Source organism: Rhinatrema bivittatum, chromosome 12, assembly GCF_901001135.1.
Source record: "Rhinatrema bivittatum chromosome 12, aRhiBiv1.1, whole genome shotgun sequence".
NCBI lineage: Eukaryota > Metazoa > Chordata > Amphibia > Gymnophiona > Rhinatrematidae > Rhinatrema > Rhinatrema bivittatum.
This window is the reverse complement of record NC_042626.1, coordinates 69,608,697-69,635,834: the sequence shown is the minus strand read 5'-3', so window position 1 is coordinate 69,635,834 and position 27,138 is coordinate 69,608,697. Positions and strand designations below refer to the sequence as shown.

The 27,138-nt window shown below is 49.4% G+C and overlaps 2 protein-coding genes across 7 annotated transcripts in view; one reads left to right on the top strand and one right to left on the bottom strand.

Moving 5' to 3' along the window:
- Positions 1-1,144: 1,144 nt before the first annotated feature.
- Positions 1,145-12,985, top strand: CNP (2',3'-cyclic nucleotide 3' phosphodiesterase). 4 transcript variants are annotated; one of them, XM_029573507.1, is made up of 5 exons: positions 1,145-1,317; positions 2,775-2,828; positions 7,552-8,224; positions 9,206-9,339; positions 10,447-12,985. In XM_029573507.1, the coding sequence occupies exons 2-5, from the start codon at positions 2,814-2,816 to the stop codon at positions 10,900-10,902; spliced, it is 1,278 nt and encodes a 425-aa protein (XP_029429367.1). In that variant the 5' UTR covers positions 1,145-1,317; positions 2,775-2,813; the 3' UTR covers positions 10,903-12,985. The 4 variants fall into 4 exon arrangements, with proteins under 4 accessions (XP_029429367.1, XP_029429365.1, XP_029429368.1 ...); XM_029573505.1 differs by lacking the exon at positions 2,775-2,828 and having other exon boundaries at positions 1,146-1,317; XM_029573508.1 differs by lacking the exons at positions 1,145-1,317; positions 2,775-2,828 and adding an exon at positions 4,438-4,545.
- A 4,944-nt stretch (positions 12,986-17,929) lies between these two features.
- The window catches only part of DNAJC7 (DnaJ heat shock protein family (Hsp40) member C7), a 59,315-nt gene continuing 50,106 nt past the window's right edge, over positions 17,930-27,138 (bottom strand). For all 3 annotated transcript variants that reach the window (XM_029574205.1, XM_029574206.1, XM_029574208.1), the window contains 6 exons: positions 22,787-22,878; positions 21,832-21,905; positions 20,198-20,344; positions 19,473-19,625; positions 18,810-18,872; positions 17,930-18,466 (listed from right to left, as the gene is read on the bottom strand). In XM_029574205.1, the coding sequence (XP_029430065.1) occupies positions 18,429-18,466; positions 18,810-18,872; positions 19,473-19,625; positions 20,198-20,344; positions 21,832-21,905; positions 22,787-22,878 (567 nt within the window). In that variant the 3' untranslated portion in view covers positions 17,930-18,428. The remainder of the gene's footprint in view (positions 18,467-18,809; positions 18,873-19,472; positions 19,626-20,197; positions 20,345-21,831; positions 21,906-22,786; positions 22,879-27,138) is intronic.

Here is a 27,138-nt window from a genome sequence, read left to right as displayed (position 1 = left end):
TTTGTAGGGCGACTACTTGGAAGTCTTTGCACACCTTTGCCAGGCATTATCGGTTGGATGTCCAGGCCCCAGGTTCTGGGGGTTTTGGAGAAGGTGAGCTCCAAGCGGGACTCTCAAGGTCCCACCCCACGTAGGGAAGTTTTGGTAGATCCAAGGAGTCTGGACTGATCTGGGTACGTACAGGGAAAGGAAAATTAGTTCTTACCTGATAATTTTTGTTCCTGCAGTACCACGGATCAGTCCAGAGTCCCGCCCATTTCAGAGTTGGGGTAATGGAGAGTCCACTTGTTCAGTACTTATTGTTTTTTCTCTGCAGATTGGTTCTGAAGGTTACAACCGGTTCTGTTCCCACTTGGGGTTCGAGTGTGGGCAGGGTTTTTGGCATTGTAGGCTTTCTCCTCCCTCTGCTCATGAGGGGGTAAAATTGTTAATAGTTTATGCAGATTTGGGTACCGTGTAATACTGATGGACTGTAGGTGGCACTTCAAGGTATAGGGCAGGGTCAATCCAAATCTTCTCTGTCTCCATCTGCTGGAGGGGAGGCAAAACCCAGGAGTCTGGATGGATCCGTGTACTACAGGAACGAAAATTAGCAGGTAAGAACCAATTTTCCTTTCACAGTATACAAATACTAGGTCTATAGAGCAAACATAATAGTAGACGAAATTCAATTAAAATACAACAAAATATATAAAATATCACCCCTTTCAAAATATAATGATAGATTCATAGTAATGATAGCTTACTGTGCCTGATCTTCTGAACATTATCAAATTCAACTGCCATTCAATTTAAAAGCCAAAGCAATCAAAAGATAAAAATATCAAACTAAAGAAATTAGATGTCAGATGAGGCTGATGGCAAGTAAAATTACAAAACTGTAATGTCAAGTGAAGGTAGAGGGTTAGGACCTGAGAGACAAGTGTCAGCTTCTGCTTCTACTCCGCAGGGTCCCTGCTCATGTCTGGCAGGATCCCACAGAGATTGCTGGTTTCCTCGTTCCTTCTATATTATCCATAGATTTTTTTTTTTCCTTCTCCCTTTGTAGTAATTTTAAATAAAAAAAAAAAAAAAGTTTCCAGGTCGGCGATGCGCCAGCAATTCAGCAGCGCGTACAAGCGCTCGTGTTGTGCCTCAACCCCTCCCCTCCCCTCACTTTCGTTTCCCCGGCCCACAAAAGCGGCGAGCGGCCGCATGCGGGGGGTGAGTGAGCGCGGAGCGGAGCGAGCGAGCGGGCCTGTGCTCTCCTCTCGCAGCGAAGCGTGCACTCGGCCTGAAGCTGCTCTACCGATCCACGGGCGGAGCCGCTTCTGCTTTGTAAGTGTGCGCAGCGGGATCGGGAGGGAGGGTCCTGGGATCTCTCCCTGCCACTTGCTTTGTCTTCCCCCCTCCTTTTTTTTTTTGTTTACCGCTGAGCTCCGTGTAAAGGCTGCGCAGATCCGCGGCGCTGTCCTGCTTGGCTCTTACACCTGTCCGTGTGTCTCGCTGTGACATCCGGCTGACCCCACGCCTCCCACCATCCCCCATTGACTGCTGCTAGAGGCAACGCGCGGCACATCTGGCCCCGTCTGACTTAACCTTTCCCGCCGTCCGATCTGTCCCGCACAGCTGCCTAGAGAACACGCACACGCACGTCCTGCCTTGTGAATGCAAAAGATTGTTGACGGTTATTTTTTTATTTCATTTTCTTTTGGAACATTGGCTTTAGTTTCACATCAGTGCTTTGGCTTTTGAATTTGGTTTTGTTTCAGCCCACTGAGTTCCCGGTGAGCACAGCTGCCAGCTCTGTGGGTGCTTGAGCAGACTTCCCAGTGCCCAGGGAGGGCACAGCTGTGTTGGGGAGAGGGGTGGGACCCCGTTTTGCAGTACGGAACGCCGTCTCGCTTTTAGACCCTTTTATTTAAAGTTATGATCGCTTTGATGAGTCTAGGTCTGAGTCCTGGCTTTTTGTGCCATTTGGAGCACCCCGCAGTTGTGTTCCAGGTGGTTTTCCACATCTGTAAGTGCTGCATAACTTTTTTTTTTTTTTGCCCGTGTAGGTGCGTTTCACCAGTGGCCCGTCGGAGGCCCTCCCCGTGTACAGATGTGCCTGATGTTTTGTAGGCGAGAATACTGCTGGGGTGTTAGAATTCGCCCTCACAAACTGATGGTGTTTATGAAGATTCTGAGATATACCATACCCAAATCTTAGCATCCTTTACTTAATAGCATTCCAGGAAGTAGGCTCCATTGCTGGCTGTTCTTCTCTAGCAGTTAGGGTGACAGTGACTGCTGGCCACCAGATGACTGGCTGACCCCAGGCCTTTCTTGAATTCTATGCCTGTTTTTGCCTTCTCTGCCTCTACCCAGAAGCTGTTCCACAAAGAAATATTTCCTTCTTATTCTTGTCTGCTCCCCTGTAGTCTCATGACTGGATGTTTTTTTTTTTTCTGGAACTTGATTAAAATTAATGGTTTCATTTTGCTTCCTGTGAGATAATTTGGGATCTCATTAACAATGTACAGTTCTGGGGACCGCACTTTCAAAAGGATATAAACGGGATGGAGTCAGGCCAGAGGGAAGGTAATAAAATGGTCAGTGGTCTTCATCCTAAAGCATATAGGGATAGACTTAAAGATCTAAACATAAACATCTTAGGGGAGATATGATAGAGGCATTCAAATATCAGGAGGTGAACCTTTTTCAATGGAAGGGAGGCTCTAGAACGAGGGGTGATGAGATGAGGGTGAAAGGAGGTAGATTCAGGAGTAATCTCAGGAATTATTTCTTTACAGAGAGGGTGGTGGAAACAGACTGTCTGAACTGAAGAAAGCATGGGACAAGCACAGGTAATCTCTGAGGGAGGGATAGGGACTGTAGGGCTGATTAGGTAGTGTGGATGGATAGACTAGACAAGCCATATGGTCTTTCTGCCTTCTGATTTCTGGCTTTCTCCTTGCTTAGATCTGTAAGTTAACTGGTTTCCTGGTTGATCTTGTCTCCTCGCGCACACATAACTGACTTGGTATTTATACAGAGACCGAGCTGTGTGGGCCAGAACATCTGGCGTGGCTGTTGCTTTGGTTTCTGCTCTTACTTCTGTTATTTTTGCAGTAATTGTCATGTGGGGCTGCCATCTTCAGAGAACTCTTGTGGAAGCTTTAATGCTGCTGCCCTCGTCTGCGTTCAGCTCTCTGGGTTAAAGAGAGGATTTACCCCAGCAGAGTAGGTTAATGGAGCCAATCAGGAGCTGCTTTATCCCGTGCTGCTGGCACCGAGGCCTTCAAGAAGGGACAGGTGCCACGGTTCTGCCACTCTACACAAACATTTTATGGCAGGTTTATGCAGAGGCACCCAGAAAGAGGATTAGCAAGGGGGGAGATCCTTGGAAAGAGACAGCAGAGGGTCCGATAGGGAACGCCCTGCAGTTGGGAAGGAATCATGGGGAGAGGTGCTTTCTGGGTGTCTCAGCTTGCAGTAGTGGGCCGAGTGTGCAGAGAAGTGCAGAAAGAGAGGTCCGGATGACCTGGCAAATGAGTTTGTAAAGGCTCAAGAGCTGCTCTGTGCTGTATGGCTGACAGCTGAGTGATGCCCTTAGCTAGGGCAGACTGGGAGGAGATGGGGGCAGCTGATCGGTAGATTTGGATTACTCTAGTGCATGTGCCATGGCTGGAGTGAGGCACAGAGTAGATAATTGTCCAGGAACAGGCACGGTCAGCGATGAACAGTTCCTTGTTTTTAAAGCGCTGCTAGATGTGCACAGCATTGTGGAAGGACAAATCCCTACTCCCAAAAGCTGACAATCAGAGTATTTGAGACTGGTACTATAAGGTCTGTTACTCCTCCTCTGCCTCAAATCACTGACCACCACTCCCCAGTAAAATATCATTGTGGGGGGAGGGGGCCAAGGCACTTGAAAACAATATAATTTTGGAGAATTCTCATATCAAGGTGCAGAATTTTTTTTTTTCCTTTTGCCCACTCTCAGTGAGAGGCAAATAAACACCTGCCCAGTGGTCTGCAGGAAACGAAGCGCTGGGACCTTCTCTTACGACCGTGAACCTGGGGCAGTGGCTCGCTCTTTTCTGTGCCTTAAACACGGCTAAAACGCTGGCTTTTCAGGCCACCAAGTGGATCTTTGTTCTACAAAAGCAGAAGGGGGGGGGGGGGAACCCCCCCTCTGAGTGACTTGTGGTGCCGGGGGCTGAATCTCCTGCTGCCAGCGCTCATTGTTTTGGGTTTCGCAGGGTGCCAGAATGCTGCCTTTACGTCTGTCTTAGGCTGGCCGGCCAACAATAGATGCTTAGCTGCTTGCATTCGTTCTTTTTCTTTGTCCTTGGGGGGGGTTCTGTTCTTGTGTCTGCACCATCCATAGCAGTGCCACAGCTGGGGGATGGGCGGTGCCCTGCCCACGTGAACATAAGAACATCACTGCCCACCTCTTTCTTAGCTGGTCTCCTGAAAAAGCAGCACTTTTACAGCAAACTCTAAAGCCGGAGGGTGTGGGAGGCCATTGTTTTGCCTAAAATCAGAAATGGGTGTCTCTTTATTCTGAAAGGAGCCATGGTGAGCATGAATGTTTTGTTTGTTTCTTTCTCCATTCTGTCGGGCGTGCGTGGCCTCTCGCCTTAGGCCACGGTTCTCATCGGGGGGGCACTGGGCACTGCACGCTATCCTTGCCCACATGGCTCTCATCCAGGAGGCATCAGATGGTGTCTTTCGAGGTTCCTCCCCCTTGGTCCCCCTGTAGCTCCCTGGGTTGCCATAGGGTGAGACATGTACCTGTAGTACGCAGGGAGGCGCACGACGCTCGGCTCCTACTCAGGTCAGAAAAGAATCTTAGGAATGACCTGAAAAAGGCTGGTAATGCGTGGCCAGCCCTGGGATGATGGAAACCCCCCTTCTACGAGAATTGCATCGGTTGTCACTTCAGCTTATTTGTTACAAGTTACAGGTTTTAGTGTTTAAAGCATCAAAGATGGAAGGGGCTTTTAAACTGCTATTCTCTGCTCATAAGAAATGGGTTTTCTGAGGGCTCCATCTATCAAAGAAGCCCATTTGACAGACGAGAAACCAGGCATTTTCTGTTATAGGGCCTATTGCATGGAATTCGTTGCCTAGCGATTTACGTAAGATAGCTGACTTAAAATTGTTCCGCAAACATTTGAAAGCCTATTTGGTTTTAGAAGCTGTTGGGGTACAGGGAGTTTTAACTTTGGTTTTTACTTGCTTTGCTTCCTTATGTTTTATGTTATGTTTTTTATGATGCTATTACTAGCAATGGTAACATGGAATAGACTTAGTTTTTGGATACTTGCCAGGTTCTTATGGCCTGGATTGGCCACTGTTGGAAACAGGATGCTGGGCTTGATGGACCTTTGGTCTAACCCAGCATGGCATGTTCTTATGTTCTTAATGTATTTTGTATGTGTTCATTTTTGATGTGTAGTGAAACCCACTTAGCACAACTGGTTTGAGGTAAACAGGAAATGTTTTTAAATAAAATGGAAAATATTGTATTGCCTCTGCACTGATCCATGGTACGCCCGCACCTTGAGCATTGTGTGCAGTTCTGCTCGCCGCATTTCAAAAAAGACAGAGCGGAACTAGAGAAGGTGCAGAGAAGGGCAAGAGAAATGGTGAAGGAGATGTAATGGCTCCCCTATGATAAGTGGCTCCAACTTGGAAAAGAAATGACTGAGAGGACATGATAGAGGTTTATAAAATCCTAAATGGGGTGGAATGGGTAAATAAAGGACGGTTTATTTATTCTTTCAAATTATACTAAAAACAAGGGGACCCTCCATGAAACTAACAGCCAGCAGATTCAGGACAGATCATAGAAAGTGGTTTTTTTCACTCTGCGCACAGTCAAGCTGTGGAATCTGTTGCCAGAGGACATGGTCTATGCAACGAGCATAAGCGGGGTTTATAAGAAGTTTGGACAGGTTCCTGGAGGAAAAGCCCATAACACATTATTAGCCAGGCGGACTAGAGAAAGCCATTGCTCATCCCTGGGAGTAACAGGAATTAGATCTGCTTTATGGATCTGCCAGGATGGCCGCTGTCAGAGACACGATGCTGGGTCTGACCCAGCATGGCATGTTCTTGTGGAAACATAAGCCAAATCCTGCAAAATTAACTCAGACTTAGAAAAAATAAAATAAAAAATAATAATTGCAAAAATTGACATTTTTGGCTGCATCTTTTGTGCACATTTGGAGTAATCGCAGTTTTATTTTAAAGACAAACCAGTTCATATGGAAGAGATCAACACAAGCAAAGGTATATACTTGCCCCCCTGCTGCTGCCTCAGATCCCACCTGCTTTTTCAGATTTGAGGTTGGTGGGGGTGGAAAGGGGAGTGGTGCTCCCCGCTAGTGAAATCCTTTCAGGGCTCAGAGAGCTGGAGTAACTCAAACGTCCCGTTTGCAGCTGGGCCACGGGGATGGAACATGACTTGGTCGGTGTTTGAGGTGACTCTTGTTCTTCATCCCCAAGACTCCTCCTGAATCCTAGCCTTCCGTCCATATTTCTGTGTAGTTTGAGTGTTAAACTGCCACAGAAGTTCAGGAGCCGGACCAGGCCACGTGCCACTGCTGTGCTGGCCACAGAGACTTCGGGTATGGTCTTGTGTACTTAGGATTTTTATTTTGGCATTGCCTGTCTCTTGAGACTTCCAAGAAAATCCTTATCCATGTGCCTTAAAGTAAACACTGTTGCTGATTAATCTGATAGTGGGACGGGGTTTTCCACAGTTGTGGTGCTGGTTAAACAGTTGGGTGTTTTTTTGGAACACCACAAAATCAGCTTCTGGGTTTGTCTGTTTTTCTGTCTCTCTCTGCCTGGCTTTGCGGTCTTCCTACGGCTCGGAAGCTGAGGATCTATGTGTGCTTGTAATGACAGTAGCATCTTTCCAGCTGTCCTGCAGCCTTGCAGCTGCTGTTTTAAGATATCTGCTCCCAAGTATCATCATGTAGCCATAAATTCTTACCCGCCTTTTGCATTCTGCATCACGAGCTTTTCCGGATTCCCCTCCCCCCACACCTCTTGAAAAGAAACGAGAGCCCCAAGCACCAGAAAGCTAGCGTTTTCTGGAATGGCTCCCGAATTATGGAGCTCGCTGCCCAACAGACGTCCATCCGGCTGGGGATTTGTCGTCAGCTACTTGAAGGCCTTAGGTTTGGGGGCGGCGGGGGCAGCTTGGTCCCTGGTCTGCCTTTTCCAGGATCTCCAACACTAAGGACGCTTGCTCATCACTTTCAGAGGTGCGCTTTGGCTCAGTTTGTCCCTTTAATTGCTTGCAAACTTAATTTTTCCGTGCTCCTGTCTGCAGGGATGTGTCGTGTCACTTGTTTAACTGTTGGCATGTTGTTGGCTTTCAGATTATTGCTTATACAATGTTGTGCTGCTTTTTATTTTCTGATGTCTTCTCTTCCTGTATAATGTGGTTATGTTACTTATGCACTGTAATGATTGTAACTTGTCTGCTAATGTTTTAATAAACTCAGCTTTCAGGGAAACCAAACCTAAGATGTAACTTTTTTTTTTTTTCTTTCTTTTTAATTCTAGAGCAAAGGAGCTGCAATTATTTCACGCCCTTTAGTTCTTAAAGTACTCGGCCGCGCCATGTCCGCCCGGGCGTCTACAGATCAGCTGGAAAATCCGGATTTCCCGTTCCTGTCTGATAGCCTCACTGTTGCAACAGTCAAGGAGTCCAAAACCTTCTTTATCATCCGGGGCATGCCCGGCAGCGGGAAATCCACCCTGGCCAAACAGATTTCACTCAAGTACAAGGAGGCCTGCCGGGTGATTTCGGCCGACAAGTTCAACCTTAAGCCGGAGGTGAGGAGCGCCGTACCCGAGGCCTATCACAAGCTCGACGACGAGGTGGCCAGCTGCTGCCGGCAGGGGGCCAGCGTGGTCGTGCTGGATGACACCCACCATGAAAAGGAGCGGCTGGACCAGCTCCTGGACATCGCCGACCAGCACCAGTTCAGCGTGGTCTTTGTGGAGCCCAAGACGCCCTGGCATGGCGACTGCTTTGTGCTGGCGCAGAAGAACCACTGGGGGCTCTCCCTGGAGGAGCTGAAAAACCTGAAGCCCGCCTTGGATGCTGAGCTCCTGCCTCTCTACTACGGTTGGTTCCTCAGCAGGAAGAGCGCCGAGCATCTCCGGAAAACCGGGCTGACCTTCTTGGAAGGGCTTGGGAACCTGAAAGCTTTCAGGAAAAGGTCCTCAGACTGTAAGTAGCCCTAAGTGCTCTCTAGTGTTAAACACGGGGCTGGGAGAAGTGGGGGGTGGGGAGGTGCCATCTCATTAAATGGAAAAGCAAGCAGCGCACTCTGCTCCAAGAAGCAATCCTCATGCGTGCATCGGATCTGCAGCGCTGGAGCAGACGTCGCAGCTTGCACCAGCTCTTAACTCACCCCCCAGAGCTTGCCAATGGGTGGGGGGCTGGGAACATTGCAGAGGGGGGAGTCGTCCTGCCACCTCTTCCACAGATTCAAAAAAAATATGTCTAGCAGAGAGGGGGGGGGGGGGGGGGCGGGGAAGCTCGGGGCATTTGTCAAGCTTCTGGCGCCCCTTTTTGTGCTGCCTGGGGAGGATTTCGGGACTTTCACTGCCCTGCTTGGGGGCTCGAGGTAATAAGGTGCGCAGACTTTACTTCCAAGGCAGCCAAGCATTTAGCATGCAACCGTGACTATTTCTGCACAGGAAACGTTTTGGGAGCACAGGTAGCATCTTCGGAGTAAAGCTGGGGGCCCGGATTAGCTCTCCTCCGTGTGACTCCGGAGCAGGCCTGCAGGAAAGAGGCTCAGGCTAATGTCAGTCTCTGGGCCTGAACCTGGTGGCCGAGCTGCGGGTGGACTTGCAATTTAAATGCATAAAACCCAAACCGTGCACAAATCCTGCCATTTTCGGATTAGCATTGCTTCACGAAACTCCCGTTGCATTAGCACCGGGATTGGATGGTTGAAGGTTTTAGTTCAGGGCTTACTAGGTCAGGCCCCTTTGTTAGCTGTGCCTGAGCAGGTAAAAACCTCGTTCTAGGATAGGCCCAGCCTTGCGCTGCTTAAGTAAGCTCAAAGCAAAAGCCAGGTGGGCTTAAGCGGGTCTGCAGCGGGAGTCTGAGAGCTCGGCTCTTGCCAAGATGCTAGGAGGTAGGAAGCAGGCTGCCTTCAAGGTTAATCACTTCTAATGTTGGCTTTGCTTGATTTCTCAGTTGGCAGCTATGAGCCGAAAGCAAAGATAGACCTGCCTGCTTACTTTGCTCACAGACCCAGCGTCCTGCACTGCACTACAAAGTTTACGGACTACGGGAAGGCTCCCGGATCCGAACAATATGCAAAGCTGGAAGTCAGTACCGTGTTTTGTTTCTCTCTGACCATATTTGCTTACAGGAGAGCTGCTGGGCTCCGTGCCAAGGCCTGGGGTGGGGAATCTTTGTTCAGAAAAATCCCGCTGGCACCAACTGGGCCTGTGGGGTGCGACACAGAAGTGGTGGGCAGAGGCCAGGGGAGGGAAGATCAGCAGTGCCCAGAGTAAGCCTTGGAGGTGATGCCCTTCCAGCCTGGGGGCTGGCAAGGAGTTTTCTTGGGGCACCTGAGCAAAAGCAGCTGCTGATGGCAGAAGGGGTAAAAAGCTGCTGTCAGGTTCTGGCCTGCAAATTTCCTGCTAAAGCCTTGCGCCAGTATCTGACTCTGAAGCCGCTGTGCCAGCCTGATTGCCCCAGTGGGCTTTTCCTAAATTTTACCTTTTTTTTTTTTTTTCCTCCTTCCTTAACATTTACTTCTTCTGTTTTAACTTAACTTCAAAAAATGATGGACTCCCTCCTACTCTTCCATCCATTTCAGCATTTCTTGCCATCAATGTTTTGGCTCTATGCCTGTCTGTGGGGGATTGTCCACAGCGTTTTCAAAGTCGGCAAGAGAGTTGGATCGAGTCCCATTCCGTTTCTGAAACCCCCCCAGCAGCAGGTGCGGTAGTAAAGTCGCCCTGCAGCGGATTCAGCCTGACTCGAGAGAGAAGCCATTTTTAGACTGTGCTGTGGTTGGAGGACTGGGCTCTACTTAAAAAAAAATAAAAATGCTGTTTTCACTATTTATGGAAAAAAGAAAAATGGAGTAATCCACAAAGTGTAAAAGTATACCACAACCCTAAAAAGGATGATGCTGACTGGGAACTAATATGTTTAATGATTTTATTTCTTACTCTAACACTTGCGCTCTGGATTCGTGGCAGCTTGTCGTTTTTTTTTTCCCCCCAATATTGAACCAGTTTCAGAATAAGCTAGAGCTGGTACCTACTTTTCCATCATCAGCTGCGACCTTTTGGAGAAGGAACCTCTGATCTGGAAAGGTTAGGACCCGGCTCTCTGGCTCATTTTAAATGTGACCCAGTAGAAGGGTTTTCCCCCGGGCTAGGGCCAGCTTCTAACTCCTCTTTCGTGTCCCTCCTTCGCAGGCGCTGAAGAACGCTTATGGCAAAGCTTTCAGCCTGACCATCACGGCCCTCTTCGTCACCCCAAACACCACTGGCGCCAGGGTGAAGCTGGGTGAGCAGGAGCTCCTGCTGTGGCCTCCAGACGCCGATAAGGAAACGCCGACCTCCGAGAGCCTGCCCAAAGGGAGCCGTGCGCACGTCACTCTGGGCTGCGCCAGGGGCGTGGAGGATAAGCAGACGGGCCTGGACCTGTTGGAGTTTGTGAAGCTGCAGCAGGGGGGCAGCGAGGGCGAGGACCTGGGGGAACTCTCCAGCGGCACGCTCCGTTACTTCAACAAGGGCTTGTGGATGCTAACCCTCTCCAAAAAGCTGGAAGTAAAAGCCATTTTCTCGGGTTATTACGGCAAGGGCAAACTCGTGACCAGCGAGGGAAGTGGCGCAAAGGATAGCGCGTTTCCCTCTTGCACCATCATATAAAGGGCGACCTGTGCTGTCTTCATAGCACCCATATCCCCACAACAAAAAAAACGAAATTCATTCTAAACAACAAAAATAACGTAGGATTTTGCCCCTCTTTTGCCCGTGTATAGTAAAATTCCTCCACCATGCGTCCCAGATGTGGGAATATGGGTGGGCAGCCTTACTCAGAAAACAGTGGAAAACTCCCGTGGGGGGAAGACATTGCCTGGCACAGAGATTTAAGGGTGGGGGGAATGAACCTGGCCCTGCTGCAGTATCCCTTTCACTTCTAAGGCAGGGAAGCATTTTTGAAGTTGGGTGCAGGCACTAGGCCAGGGTCAGGGTCCTGCTGAACTTGCTGCCTTTTTATTAAACCTCCTGCCAAGCTTCGGTTTTGAGAGGGGGAGCAGAGAGGTCACAGCCCACGTCTACCCGCTCTTCAGTTCATGTGGGACTTTGCCACTGCTTGATCAGTTCGCTGCACCCTCGTGTCAAACGATCACAACCCCGGGGCCACCGTCCTAGATTTTAAAGGGTTTTGCTTGTTAACCGCACAAAGAAAGTCTGCAATCTGATCAGCCGTTGCACTGTGCTTTTGCTTGCTGGTCTGGGGAGTTGGGGGGGGCCTGTGCAAGGCTGAGGGTGGGAGCAGCCTGGGTGCAGTGCGTACCAGCTTTCCACCTGCTCCATCGAATGGGCCGAGGGCAGCGCCTCTGCTTTTTACGCTGCAGCTTAGCTTTTTCCCATTCCCCCTGCAGGAGTTTTCTTATTGGCTCCCTTGCTACTCCTTCCTTACGGAGGCAGTGGAGCTTCCCACGTTCATCTGTTACCTCTGAGCTTTCCAGTGACGTACACAGACCTTCAGTTTTTAAGCCCAAACTGCGCTGTAGCTAAAGTTCATCCCCTTCAGCAGTAACACTGAATCCTTGCCTGGAAGGGGCAGGCCTTTAGCCCAGCTTTTTAGAAGGAGACTTGTCCGCAGAAGGCGTGCCGTTATCTGCCCAAGCAGCTGGCCCTTCATGCATATACATTTACCCTTCTACTCTTCAAAAAGCACAAGCCTGTACGTAAATTCTTCCTTTCCTGTAATCCCTTTTGCTTCTTCAGAAGGCAGTTTACAGGCATGAGCTGGATGTTAGGCCCATAAATGCTTTTGGAAAAGCGAGCCATAGCCATGCCTAGGCATCTGAATGAGCAGTCACCCTCCCAGCAAGGTCTGGGGCATTGCCCTGGAAGGATCCCTTAATGCCTATGCAGCAGGAGTAGCCAACGCCTGCCCGCCAGGGCCAGAGCAAGGTCTGGTGGTTGGAGATCCTGGCACTAAACACCTTTTATTAAAACTGGAGTGGCTCTGAATCCTCCCACAGCACCTACCTCGTGTGGGAGCCTGTTCTCTAGAAATAACTTATAGGCAGCTGAAGAGGTGAGAGATGGTCGCAGCTCATTCCTTTTTTTTTTTTTTTTTTTTGCTCAGTAGCTCCCAAGGGCAAGGTGCACATACAAACTCCTCTGTTACAGGGTGTGCAGGCACTCCTGGGCAAGGAAAGAGGGCAGGCTGGCCAGTAACACCAATCAAGTAAACAGGCCAGCTGGTAACAGACCTTGCATCTTGAATTGCTTACAGGGGATGGGGGACCTTGCCAGCTCGGTGGCCCATTTAAGAAACTACTATACTGTATAAAGATTTAGATGATGCTACCAATCATTAATATTCTGCCCAAAAACACAGCTGTATTTCATTATCATAAAATTCAGTGGTTGACGGCAGATAATTCTAATTTAGCGGTGTACTGAGTGTTAGCTTCACAATTACTCAAACAGATTAAATCTAATCTCTTAAAAAAGGTGGAGCTTCTTGCTACCATGGAGTTACGGCTGGTAACCCGAGAGCCACCCTTAACCAGTGACCCTACATTTCATCGTGTCGGTGCAGAAAGAGGGGTCTGCTGCTCCTTGGGATAAATGCACATCTCTTCTAACAAGTATTTGTAAAAACTTAAATCATATATTTGATTAAGGACTTTTAAGGGTTTTCTAAAACAGCTTTAAAAATGCCTAATGCTAGATGCTTTGTGTTTTGTGAACTGAAAAAAAAAAAAAATCTTGTTTGAATAAATGATAAATAGCACTAGAGAAGGGGTTGGTTATTGTATACACATTCTTTGCATTAAAGACGAGAAGCGGTTTGATTTGCGAGTTGAGAGTTGGGGGGGTTATGTGTGAGGGATGCACACTATGTGACAGTATCCCGAGGGTGGGGAGAACCAAGTACCCAGCCAAAATATTGAAGAGAATGGCTTTAGGACAGAGGCTTCTGGTGCTGACACTAATGGCTGGGCTCCACAACGCGCCTCGCTTTAGGACAAGCGGAGTTAAACAAGGACCGTTCACATGGGCTGTCTCAGGACTGCGCTGATAGTGTGTAGGAATAATTATACCCTGAAAGTGAACCCTCCTGGGCAGAGGACTGCTATTCTGCAAAACAGGGCAGGGGCTAGTGCTACCCTCGGCTCACTAAGCCTGTGAGACACAAGCTTTTGAACACTTTTTTGATATAGCTATTTGCTTGCTTGCTTTTTCGCAATAAAGGCAGACAGCGGCTTCCAAAAAAAGATAGGAAATGCAGTACAGATGAGTGGAAGAGGGACGTAAGCCCCTAAACCTTTCAACATCCAGAGTGGATGCATGATGTATTTGGTGGCTTCTGCTTCATTAAATCAGCAAATCTCTGGCCATAACTCACCAACTGCCAGTACTTCAGCATTTCGTGTAGCATACGGGCAGGTGCTCAGCCCAGATCAGTAATCTTGCAGCTCACCCAAGAGAATGGCTTCTGGCCCCTCTGCCCTCAGCGCGCCGGCAGCCTGGCACAGCTGGGAAGAACAGCTGCATTGTCCTGAGGTCATCCACCGAGCCTGCCAGCTCCCCGTGCGGGGCCGTGGGACTCGCCGAGCTTCCCCATATGCACCAGTGCCCCAGCAGCTGAGTCCCCCGTTCTGTATCCTCTCTGTTTCACACACACAAGGCCAAAGCAAAACATCATAACATGAAGAAAGGCCCTTTTTTTTCCCCCATGTCGGAAAAGGCAGTGGCTGACTTTTTTCAGTAACTACCTTGTACTAGAGCTTGGCACTGGGTCATGCTAAGTAACCGACGGAACCGGTTCTGTTCCAAGCAACAGAAATGTCAAATCAAGACCCTCTGAACTGCTTTCCAGCTTCCATTTCTGCATTCTGCCCATTTATTAGAACAGCCAGGGCAGGCTTTCCTGAGCAGGGCTTTTCCCACGTGCATTACTCCTGCATATAAACTACAGCTCTTCCAAACAGCAACTGGTGGATCAACAAGGCAGCTCAAACACAAAGCTCCAGCAACACAGACTCTGGCCCTGGGCTTTTCACATGAAGCTGGTCTTGTGCTGTAGCCATGCAAAAACAATGGAAAAAGGGCAAGCTGGTGCTGCTTTTTTTTATTTTGTTTTTGGGGGGGGGGGGGGGGGGGGGGGGGGGAGAGGAGGGGGCATGCGGAGAAGAGAATAAAACAAAAATAAGACCATATCCCAGCCAGCTACCTTTCAATTACAGGTCTCCTACCACAGTCCTGACAAGGTCTATGCACATTTTCTTTTCTTGTGAGCACCCGTATTAGCACCGCATTTCCGTGTACAACACAAAGAAAATAGGCATGGGAGCGACCCCCTGAAATGTATGAGCGATCGCTCCCTGCTCCTCTTAGAGGCAACTGTGACCCTCGACTCCAATTGTGGAAGCCGAGGGTGGGGCAGTGGGAACACAGCCCCAACTAAGCAGTAATCAAATGGGAAACCCAAACATAAAGTTTACCTCCAACAAAGAGCAGGAAAGGGCGAGGAAGTGACAGCTGTCTGACCTGTAAAAAATGAGCAGCCATGGGCCTTCCAAAAAGCCGGTAACCCTTCCTCGCTCTTAAAGGAGCAGGGACGGTGTTGCCTCAAACTGCGGAGCAGAAGTTTTCCTTTTACATTTTGCTGTTTAGAAGGAAGGGCGGTTACGCAGGTACCGAGCTGTATGGCAAATGCAGTTTTGCAACCGTCCTGGGCTGGGCCACCCCTGCAAATGTATGGAAGTTCCTGGAAATGTTACAGCTGATGCAATAAATGCTCAGGTGCTCTTCGTGGTGTGTGTATATATACCATAAGCAAATGGTTTATTTCCTTAAAATTGGTTTTAATAAGTTGGCACGCACCTCTTTTTGTCTTCAGCTACATTAAACCATGCAGTCGTGTACAATTTGTAAGTATTTCTGCAGAACATATAAACTCCCCCTCGCTCAGCTAATAAAGAATTACAGTTTTCAGTGCTATATTAAGTAACAACACTGGATCTAATTAACCAGAGGGTTACAACACCCCCCCCCCCCCCCAAAAAAAAAACCAAAAAACCAAAACCAAATGAATCAGCGACTCAGCAGAAAAAAAATATATATTTTTGCTCTCTGGTCCCGTCCTTTAAGTCCATTTTAATTAGTCACTGTAAACATAGTTGTCAGCAAGGGTATCAAAGTTTTCACAGTATCTGGGGGGGGACTTGCAAATTCTCTGAACTGGTTGCCGCCTGCCCTGTGCCTCTTTCTTCCCAAAGCGATTCCATTGCACAGGTTGCGCTGGGGCCGCCGGCCTTGGAAGACTTACTCGAAGATTGAACTATGTCCACGTGGCAAAATCAAGGCTCAGAAAGTGCACAGGGAGGGGCGTGACAGCACCTGGGGAGGAGCTTGGCACAGGCAAAGGGATGCCACCATCATTTAGAGATCCACACTGTGGGAATTAGTGAGGTGCGACACCAGGTTTAAAATAAAAGTAACAGCTACATCCAGGACCCAGACAAACACCTCCTTGCGAGGATGGGGGAGTAGCCTCTTTTAACACATCCCAATCCAGAATGGCATGCCCTTCCCCCTCCGCGGCAAAGCAACTGAACAGAAAGGAGGCAATCAGCCTGCTAAGCAGAGGGTGAAAGCACAGACAGCTGGGGCGGTTTCATCCATGCAGAGCAGAGATTAATGGTGCCCTGTGTCCGTCTCTCCATTCCATACTTGTGGATCAGGGGCCCTTCTCCATGGAAGGATTTGGCTGAAAGTTGGTAGATGGGCCAATGCTCCTGGTTAAATCTGTTCAAGTGATCTACCCCTCCCCCTCAATTGATGCACCAGGACAGCAGGGTCCAACCGTTTTTGGCAAGGACGGGTGGGGTACCGGAGTGTTTAATATTCTAGGTCTTCCTTGCATTACACTAGAAACATGCAGCCTCCAACTTGGTTACTATTGTGATTCTTCTACCGTGAAAGCACCAAATTTCCAAGGCATTGCTATACATGTACAGGTCAGCTCGTGCACCATACCGTTAATATACAAAGTGCCCGCAGCGCATGGGGTTTGGAGACAGCATTCTAAGTTACGGGACAAAGCACAGGGTCTCTCTACTTATCCCAAGACCCTTGCCTTGTGCATAGCAGCGCTTTTAAGGAGTCTAGCAAAAGCTTCAGTTGCTGGGAGACCAGGAAGAGAAGAGCAGGACAGCGATCCATTGGTTAGTAAATCAGTAGCAATACACTCTGTTCTCATCTGCAACTCGGCATCCCCTGAAGAATCTCACTGTAGCAACACTGACAAGCTGCAGGGGTTGGTGAGAAATATTCAGGACAGCTCCATTACTAATGTGGAGCCTGCAGGATTTACCCAGCTCTCCGCTCCCTGCCTGGTGCCGAGTGAGATGGTCCTCTTCTACTGCTGTACTATGCCAGGGAATTAAGGCCAAAGGTGCTCTCTCTGCCGGTCATTTGCCCTCAGGCTGCTTTAAACCACATGACTGCCTTTACCTCCCCTGACCCCTCCTCCAGGAACGCAGGATATTAGAGAGGCAACATCTTATAGCAAGGTACTCACGGTGAGCAGTTGACACTAGGAAGATTACAGGAATTTTTTTCCAGTCTTATTTTAAAGTTTGTTGCAAAGCATTCTGGGCTCTGTAGGGTTTTTGTTTTTACGTAGGACTACACATCCCAGAGTGCCCTGCAACAAGCCAGTAACAGATAAAAAGCTCTTTGGGTTTATGGAGTCCTATCCAGGTTCACAGTCCCTGCCATTACCGACAAAGGAAAGAACTTGCGCTCGGCTTCACTCCTCCTAGAACAGTTGAGGGTTTCACATTTGCCAGAGCCCCTTTTCCCTTGGGTTTCAACTCTTGGGGTGTAAGACCGCTTTTTGGAAGCAGGAAGACTGAACTCCTGGGGAGCAGACTCTGTCCTGCGATCACGTGCAGCTCCCCAAAGCTTCAGCCCAAGCCTTGCCCTCCCTGCCCGGGACTCTGCCTCCTCTAGCAGCAGCTTCGATCCTCTCGTTCAGATTCCAAAATCAAAAAAGGTAGGGGTAAGAAGAAGGAGGCAACCCCACTACTTTAGCAAAGCATTTTCCTTACCAAATTGCCAGCAAACCTTTCTTGCCCTAAGCCCTGCTTTCTACTTATTAGCGAGGGAGAAGACATCATTTGCGCACCCTCCCAAACCAGAATTTCTCCTCTCAGCTAACCACAGGTTGGCAGGTCCTGTTCTAGGACAACCTTGATTTTAGCAGCTTTCACCGACTGCTTGGGTGGGGGGAGGAAGTGTTAACCCTAGTGCAGGGGCCACAGACAGGGCCAGTGTTCTAGGTAACCACCAAGGCATACAAGTCGGCCTTGTTTTAAACCCTATGAATGTAGATACCGCCAATTTACCTTCACTGTGAATTCCCCCAAAAAGCAGCCCTGCTAGTGACCCCAGCTCCAGACTGCATGTAACAGTCACACACAGCTCACAGGTCACCTCTCCGCCTGTCACTCACTGGCTGCCTGCCGAGTGAACGACGTGGGAGATCGAGTCACAGCATATTTTGGTTATTTAATAACCACATTTCCAGTCCTTGAACACTAAGCCGCATGGGGCAGTGCCGAGCCCCGTCCAGCCCCCCTCCCCGCATCCCCTTAGGTGTGGGGGGGGTCTGCTATATTAAAACGCCCACCAGTACATGCCAGGGAATGCCCGATGCAAAACAGCCTGCACTTTCTCTGGGTTGGTTTTTTTTTTTTCTCTTTCATTAAAAATGAACGAACAAAGCTTTACCTGTGGAGTCACAGACAAAACAGATCATCTGAAAAGGAAGGCGGGCGGGTAATTAAGTCCTAAGTGCCTCCCTTTTGAGCAGACGAGCCAGCTGCTGGCAGGAGGGATGAAAAGGGGACAGACCTGGCTTTTTTTTTTTCCCTTTTGCTTTGTTTTTAATAAAGTTAATAGTAAAACAAAAATTCATTATCCTTTTGTTGTGGTTTGTTTTTTTTTTTTTTTTCTTCACTTTTCCATCTCTTCAAAGCCACGGCCTTTCCTTTACACACACACACGAACATACGAGAGGTATCCAACTAAACATGAAACTGCTCCAAGGAGACATGATGACGTAAGGAAGGAGTCTCTGATTTAAGTTATGTGTCCACATTCCAGGTTAAAACAAAGGCAGGTAACTTCCAGGATTTCTAGCCAAACTGGAAGAAAAAGTTTCCCGGTCCAGAAGCTGAAATAAACAAAAGGGGCACCCAATATTAGTACTGGAGAAGACTCAATTCTAAAATGAACAGGGGTGGTGGTTTAGGATTCGAGATCACACGACCCCACAAGAGGAGATTGCGCTGTGCTCGGAAAAACGGACTTTATACAAAGCCTTAAACCGAAACAAAAGAATGGACAGCACAGGTGAGCAGCCCTCACGGGGGCATAAAATGACTGCCGGGTGGGAGGAGAGATTTGATGGGACTGCGGGTCTGCCTTACCTGCCCGAGAACAGCAAAAGTCCCTGAACCGGGGACTTCAGCCAGCCAGACCCAGGCTAGCAAAGTGCAAATACCACCACAACCTACCTTCAAAACTGAAACCGCCTGGCCCACCAAAGAATGCTTTGAAGATATTGTTGGCATCGAAATCTACAGGACAGAAAAGGAAAAAAACAGGAGGTGCTGGAGCTAGAGTCACAGTGTGCGGCTAATTCCCAGCTCTGTGACACAACCAAGACGCCGTTATCTCAGTCGGGTTACAGAGTCGGGCATGGTAACCTGTGCCAGACATTTCTCCATCAACCCCCATACCCCTTCCATCTACTGATGAGGCCCAGCAAGCAGGCAGACACACCACCCTCTGCCCCCGATATAATTACATCCTGCTTCTTCTTAATCCCTCCCATCCCACCAAACAACTCTGGCAATGAGAGAATGTGCTAAACGCATCGGACCATGGAAAGTGGACAGTATTAGCAAAAGCCTGGGCACCCTGCTAATTCCTATCATTAAAAGGTCCTCTTTTTGCCCTGCAAGTTTCGTTTCATTCCAGAGATGATCCTGCAAATGTCTCCCACCGGTGTGGGGGTGCCGCTGTGCTGATGGGCGGCCGACTCCCCCGTATAGACAGGCTGACGACAGCTGAACTCATTTCTAGGGCTTATCCCTCCCAGGACCAACACTGGCCACAAGGAATTGCTGTAGTGTGGCTGCTTCCCTTGAAGCACGAGGCGCATCCGAAGTACTCACCTCCCATGTTCATGCCGTCCTCGTCAAGGTCCTGCCCGCTGTCATAGCGGGCTTTCTTCTTTGGGTCCGACAGGATGGTGAAGGCTTCCCCGACCTCTTTGAACTTCTTTTCCTCCTCTTTCTGCACTTCTGTTGTGGCTGCGCTGTGCCGATCTGAGAAAGAAACCAAAAGAAAAAAAAAAAAAAAAAAAAGGAGACGTCAAAAAGCACACCAAACATTTCGGAAATAGAAAGCTGCCCTCTTGCTAATTATGCCTCGAAATTCCTCCAGAAAGTTCTCTCAGACATGACAGAGCAAGACACCGAGCGACGGGGAAAAGTCAACCCTCCTGCTACACAGTAAAGTCTGGAATGGCTCGACAGGGCACACCTGAATTTCTTACCTGCGTGGGTATAGCTAAAGGCTTCAGGTGGGTCTACTTAAGCACAGAGTAAAAGCAGGAATGGCTCACCCTGCTAAGGAACAGGAGTCTTAAAATGTACCCTGTGAGAATAAAAGACAAAACTGCAGTGCAGTCTAAATGGGACATGCAGAAGCATTCAGCTGTGCTCTACCTCTTGCCTCAACCAGTGAAAGAGCACTTACACTACTAGAGCCACCGCTCACAAAATCCATTCAAAAGTCAGCTACAGAGCGCCCCCCTCTTTGTAACAGACTGAAGCCTTACAGCCCACAGCAATTCAAAAGCTGCTGGCGACACAGACACTCACTGCGGGCCACGTACCTGGGTGATGCATCAGCGCACGCTTCCGGTACGCTTTCTTGATCTCATCTTCCGAGGCGTTCTTGTCCACTCCCAGGATTTTGTAGTAATCTTTCCTTTTGCTCTTTTTCAGCTCCACCTGGGCATTCTTGAGCAGCTGCTTGTGTTCTGGCGAGAAAGCACCAAGGAGGTATCAGCTAAGCGCCCTCCGTGGCCACAGAGAAGGCAGAGCCTCTCCCTTGCTGTCTTTCACCTGGGCGCCCTGCCCGTTACGTGCCCACTCACAGCCCATGGCTGGTAAGCAGTGCCAACCCGAGGCCAGTGCTTCAGCTCCCCTAGGAAGAAAGCCTGGGCACCAGAGCTGCCCCACCCCCACCTCTCCTTTCTGTGCAGAGACAGACTCCGACCTCAGAAAAGCAGCCCTGCTTCTCTCCAACTGGCCACGCCGGGACAACGAGCGTGCAGGCTTCCACCAGTTTTCACAGCAAGAGTCTGTGCGTGGTTTTGCACTGAACTTTCCACAGGTACCAAGTCCGCACGTCTGCTTTTCCTGCAGGCGCAGTCCATGTGAAGCTTGAAAGCCTCATTTCTCCAAATGTACCTGTCCTCTCCCCCTTCCCCCCAGAGCATGCCCCCGGGAACACCTCTTCTTGGGGCAGGGACTACCAGTCAGATAGGGTCATTCTCAGGCCGCCTGTTAACATGGATAAAACATTTTATCCCTGAAAAGTGTTTGGGAAAATTGCCCTCTCTGTGAGCCGCTTCAGCAAGGAGACACATTTCGCTTCGTTTAGTCTTATCCCTAAAAAAGGGAAATTAACTCTTCATCTGGCCCAGTTTTTAGAATTCAACCCTTGCTACGGGTGCTGACCCAGGGGGGAGAGGCACATATGGTTTGTTGTGGTATAAAACCATACCCTCAATTCAGGACCTGTCAAAATCATTGCATTTTCCACTGGCATGATTTTCTGTGCCTTTTTTTTTTTTTTTTTTTTTTTAAAGAAAAATCTGTTTTGTCCAGGGAAGGGTTGGGCCTACGAGGGTCCACCATTCATTCTGAGCCTGGGGGATGCTGGCATATTGGACATGGGCACGTCTATTAATTATGACCAGAACATATTATAGGAGACTTGGGGCCTCGATCACAAGAGAAGCACTCTGCGCAATTAATTTTTTTTTAATTAAAATAACATTCCTGGAAGAGTCACAAACGTGAGTCTCCCGGCAGATGGTTTTTATGTGCCCAGAGTCCAATTTCACTACTTTTAGCCAGAATATGAATTGCAGCAATTTAACACTGATGCAGAGAGGAGGGACTCGCTCCATATCTTTAAAATATAGATATGTAAAAATTAATGCAATGCTTTTTTCCTCTTTAAAGTTGCATTTCAGAAATCTCCTGGGTGAAGGTTTTTTTTTCCCTTTACCTGGTGGTGGCATGTGGTGACAAATGCCACCCACACACCAAGACAGAGCCAGAGAGGTACAATAGAGGAACAGGACCATGGGGCAACTGGCAGGATTTCTGATCTGGCTTACAGAGAAGAACCGAAGAAATACTATGCTGGGTCAGAGCAAGGTCCACGGAGCCCAGTCTCCTGCCTCCCACAGTGGCCAGGCTGGGTCACATCCCAAGGATCCCTTAATTCCTTTACCTTTTGTTTTCTCTGTCTGGTAAACTTTCTCATAATCTCTCACTGCTTCTTCAAACTGTTCTGTGTCCATGTAACTATTCAGGGAAACAATGCCGAGTCAGAGACAGAAAGTTCTTAAACCTAAACACAGACATATTCAGCCACGCGCTCTCTCTACAATAAAACTGCCAGTTTTATTCTGCCTGCCCATCTCTTAGTACAGCAGGCCCTAGGGCTCCCCTCACATGCCACACGGCATCAGTTGTGACAATCCTGCTCTGTTAGGTTAGGGAGTTCAGGGAGCCCCCAGAAGGGTTTGGCATGACTGATGTCAAATAAACATCCTGAATCTCTGAAAGTGGGGGGCAGCACTAAAGATGGACTAAAATGTTTTACACAGCTAAGGCACATCAAAAGCCAAGACCCCTGAAACGAAAAACTATGCAGGCTATGACATGAAGACAAAACTCCAATTAATACACTATTTCCTTCTGAATACTAGGTGCTCCCCTCAGAACGGACGTCCTAGAAGGGAACGAAAGGACCATGCTGAACTGAAGTGGTGTTTAAGTGCCATGTGTTAGCTGGTTTGAGGCACCACGCAGACCAGCTTTTGAGGAGGTCCACGACCTGCCCGCTCTCCAATCTGGAGGTGGGAAGCGAAGGACTCGTGGCCTGCAAATCCTGATTCTCTTCCCAGAGACTGGGACTCTGCACACAGACAACCCTGCTGGCTACCTGAAGTCCAGGTGCACCCTGGGAAATCATGCACCAAGCAAAACAAACAAAAAAAAAAAAAAAATCTAAATTATGGCTGCATAAAAATATGCAATGCAGGCCTAGAAATGCAGGACTTGCTACCCTAATCAGACATGCAGTTTCTTATCGGACAAGTTTGCAATGCCTGTTGCAGAAACAAACTATTCTTCCAAGTGAACTTGGATATACGAGCACCTTCTCTTCTCTAGCTGCTTACCACTGTGCGCGCCGTAAATAAGCTTTGATGTATGTCTCGTCCAGTTTTATTGCATCTGTGCAGTCATCAATTGCATCTTGTGGTTTTCTGAGCTGCAAAAAGGAATACAAAAATTCCAAATAAAACTAGGTAAGCTGTCAACAACATCTCTTTCTCTTGAGACACAGCGACCACCAAATTAAGACAAACAAGAGAAGCTGTTTGGATTCTTCAGGTGATACTTTGTGGATTATATTAAAGTGATAGCAGACAAAATTTTTTTTTTTTAATCAAAAATACGGCACAAAAGGAAAATTGGTTCTTACCTAATGGAGAAATTACTTACCTGTTAATTTTAAGAACATAAGAAAATGCCATACTGGGTCAGACCAAGGGTCCATCAAGCCCAGCATCCTGTTTCCAACAATGGCCTGGATTGGCCACAAGAACCTGGCAAGTAACCAAAAACTAAGTCTATTCCATGTAACCATTGCTAATGGCAGTGGCTATTCTTTAAGTGAACTTAATAGCAGGTAATGGACTTCTCCTCCAAGAACTTATCCAATCCTTTTTTAAGCAAAGCTATATTAACTGCACTAACCACATCTTCTGGCAACAAATTCCAGAGTTTAATTGTGCGTTGAGTAAAAAGGAAAATTAGTTTCTTACCTGATAATTTTCGTTCCTGTAGTACCAAGGATCAGTCCAGGACACCTGGGTTGTGACTCCGCACCAGTAGATGGAGACAGAGCAAGACCTGTCGGCTCAGCCATATATGACAGTGTGCCAGCCACAGCCCCTCAGTCTTACGAAATGTCAAAGTAGAACACATGAAAAAAACAGTAATCTTAACTAACCTTAACTTCACCAGGGAGCAAAACAGGACCCCCACTGGAACAGAACCCTCCCAACCAAGGGAGCGGAACAATCAAGCAAAGTAGGCAATCAACCACGAGCGGGCTCTCCGTTAACCAAACAGCACTGCGGGCGGGATCCTGGACTGATCCTTGGTACTACAGGAATGAAAATTATCAGGTAAGAAACTAATTTTCCTTTCCCTGTACGTACCAGGATCAGTCCAGGACACCTGGGATGTACCAGAGCCAAATTACCGAGGGTGGGAAGCAGAGAGTCCCGCTCGAAGTACCCTCTCTCCAAACCCCCCTGACTCAGTAGCCTGAACATCCAACCGGTAATGTCGACTGAAGGTATGCAACGACTTCCAGGTAGCCGCCCTGCAAATCTCTTGAGGCGACACCTGAGAAGATTCCGCCCAAGACGCAGCGTGAGACCGCGTCGAGTGAGCCCTGAGACCCACGGGAACCGGCTTTCCCTGCACCACGTATGCTGAACCAATGGCCTCCTTAAGCCAACGGGCGATCGTAATGGGGGACGCTGCGGCACCTTTCTTTGAACCAGAAAATAGGACGAAAAGATGATCCGTCACCCGAAAGGGATTAGTGACCTCCAAATAGCGAAGAAGAGACCTCCGCACATCTACCTTCCGTAAGTCCCTCAATTTCGGGTCCGAGGACTCCCCAACCGCGAAAGCAGGGAGCTCAATTGATTGATTCAAATGAAATGCCGACACGACCTTAGGCAAAAAGGAAGGAACCGTTCGCAAGGAGACTCCTGAGTCGGAAATACGCAAAAACGGTTCCCTACAGGATAGCGCCTGCAACTCTGAAACACGTCGTGCCGAAGCAATCGCCACCAGGAATACGGTCTTCAACGTGAGATCTTTAACCGTTGACCGCTTCAAGGGCTCAAACGGTGCCGAGCATAAGGAAGAAAGAACCCAATTGAGGTTCCAGGACGGACAGGGATGACGCAATGGTGGACGGAGGTGCTATGCTCCCCGAAGAAAACGGGAAATATCCGGGTGCAGGGCCAGGGGAAACCCCTGAATCTTACCTCGCAAGCAACCAAGCGCCGCCACCTGTACTCGCAGGGAACTGCACGCCAACCCTTTGGCGAGACCAGCCTGGAGAAAAGCTAGGATATCGGAGACGGAGGCTGAAGTGGGGACCACTCCACGCTGCAGACACCAGTTCTCAAAATCACCCAGACTCGGACATACGCTAGAGACGTAGACTGCTTCCTGGATCTCAACAGCGTGGCCACCACCGCATCTGAGTAACCTTTGCTTTTCAAGCGATGCCTTTCAAAAGCCATGCCACGAGACAGAAGTGATCCGCATCCTCCAAACAGACAGGGCCCTGGCGGAGGAGCCCCGTGAATCCCTGGAGACGAAGGGGGGCGACCACCGACAACTGAAAGAGATCGGCAAACCACGGACGACGTGGCCACTCCGGCGCCACCAGGATCACTTTGGACGGGTGCAGCTCTATGCGTCGCAGGATCTTTCCGATCATCGGCCACGGAGGGAACACGTACAGCAACACGTCCGTCGGCCAGGGAAGAGCCAATGCATCGACGCCCTCGGCCCCTCTCTCTCGGCGTCGGCTGTAAAACCGTGGAGCCTTTGTGTTTTGCCACGTGGCCATGAGATCCATGTGGGGCACCCCCCACGTCCTGCAGATGAGAAGGAAGGTGTCCTTCGCCAGTTCCCACTCCCCTGGATCTAGGTGATGATGACTGAGATAATCCGCCTGGACATTGTCGACTCCGGCAATGTGGGACGCTGCGATATTGCCGAGATGTTGCTCCGCCCAGCTTATCAAGAGCTGCGCCTCCTCCGCTACCAGTGGACTCCGTGTCCCGCCTTGACGGTTGATGTAGGCTACGGGGGTCGCGTTGTTCGACAATATCCGCACCGCCTTTCCCCGTATCAACGGCAGGAAGGACTGCAGTGCCAGGCGAGCCGCTCTGGTCTCTAGCCGATTGATGGACCACTGCGCTTGAGTCGAGGACCACCGGCCCTGTACCGACTTGCCTAGGCAAACTGCACCCCAACCGGAGAGGCTGGCGTCCGTGGTCACTACCATCCAGTTGGGAACCAACAGGGACACCCCACAAGTCAGGTGATCCGATACCAGCCACCATTGCAGGCTGTCCCTCGCCTGATCCGTGAGCGGCAGCGGCAGGTGGAAGTCCTCTGACACTGGCTTCCAACGGGATAGCAAAGATGATTGTAACGGACGTAGATGAGCGAACGCCCAGGGGACCAATGCGAGCGTTGACGCCATAGACCCCAGAACCATCAGGTAGTCGCAAACCAGCGGTAGCCAAAGAGACAATAACCGCTTGACTTGAGACTGCAGCTTGCGCACACGCTCCCCGGACAGGGACACCCGGCCCCGTTTCATGTCGAAGACGGCTCCCAGATATTCCAAGGACTGGGTGGGAACTAGATGACTCTTGAGGAAGTTGACGACCCAGCCCAGGGACTGTAGCAGCTGGAGGACTCTGTCCACAGCCAACCGACACTGGCTCTCGGACTTGGCCCGGATCAACCAGTCGTCCAAGTAAGGGTGTACCAAGAAACCCTCTCGCCGAAGCTGAGCTGCCACCACGACCATCACCTTTGTGAACGTACGAGGAGCCATCGCCAATCCGAAGGGGAGTGCCTGAAACTGATAATGCCTTCCCAGGATGCAGAACCTGAGGAACCGCTGAAATGATGGCTGGATACCCACATGGAGGTACGCTTCCGTGAGATCTAGCGAGGCCAGGTATTCGCCGGGCCGCACCGAGGCAATTACTGAACGAATTGTCTCCATTTTGAAGTGTGGGACGCGAAGGCACCTGTTCACCGCTTTCAGGTCCAAGATCGGTCTGGCCGTGCCGTCTTTCTTCGGAACGATGAAGTAAATCGAGTAACGTCCCGTGCCTTGCTGACTGGCAGGTACGGGGGAAATGGCCCCCAAGTTTTCCAAACGTCCGAGGGTCCCTAGCACGGCCGCTCTCTTCTCTGGATGCTTGCAGGGCGACACCAGGAACTTGTCTGACGGGATTCGAGCAAAATCTAAAGCGTAACCGTGTCTTATCACGTCGAGGACCCAGTGATCCGAAGTTACCTTGACCCATTCCTCGAAAAATAACGTTAACCTCACCCCGACGTTGGGAATTACGGCCTGGGATAGAGGCGAGGGATGGGTCAGCCTCATCTCATTGTGAGGCCTTGGACCCGGCGCCCAACGGGGTTCCCCCCTGTCTACCGGGTCTTTTCCCACGAAAGGACTGCGACCACTGGGAGGAGCGAGCGGGATACGACCGGTATGCGGGACCCGAGGATCTCTGAGGACGCGACTTTCTGCTTCCACGAAAACGGGGCCTACTTGACAAAGAGGACCGGGATCTAGCCCTGTCCTCAGGCAATTTGAAAGCCCTGTTCTCCCCCAGGGAAAGCATCAAATCATCTAATTCCTTGCCGAACAACAGCTTTCCCTTAAATGGAAGCGAACCGAGGT

Bases quoted from the DNA above. Each gene is read 5' to 3' on its own strand.
- CNP (XM_029573505.1), top strand. From the start codon at position 1,195: ATGCGGGGGGTGAGTGAGCGCGGAGCGGAGCGAGCGAGCGGGCCTGTG. The intron at 1,318-7,551 runs GTAAGTGTGCGC...TTTTAATTCTAG, and splicing joins GGCGGAGCCGCTTCTGCTTT to AGCAAAGGAGCTGCAATTAT. The intron at 8,225-9,205 runs GTAAGTAGCCCT...TTGATTTCTCAG, and splicing joins CAGGAAAAGGTCCTCAGACT to TTGGCAGCTATGAGCCGAAA.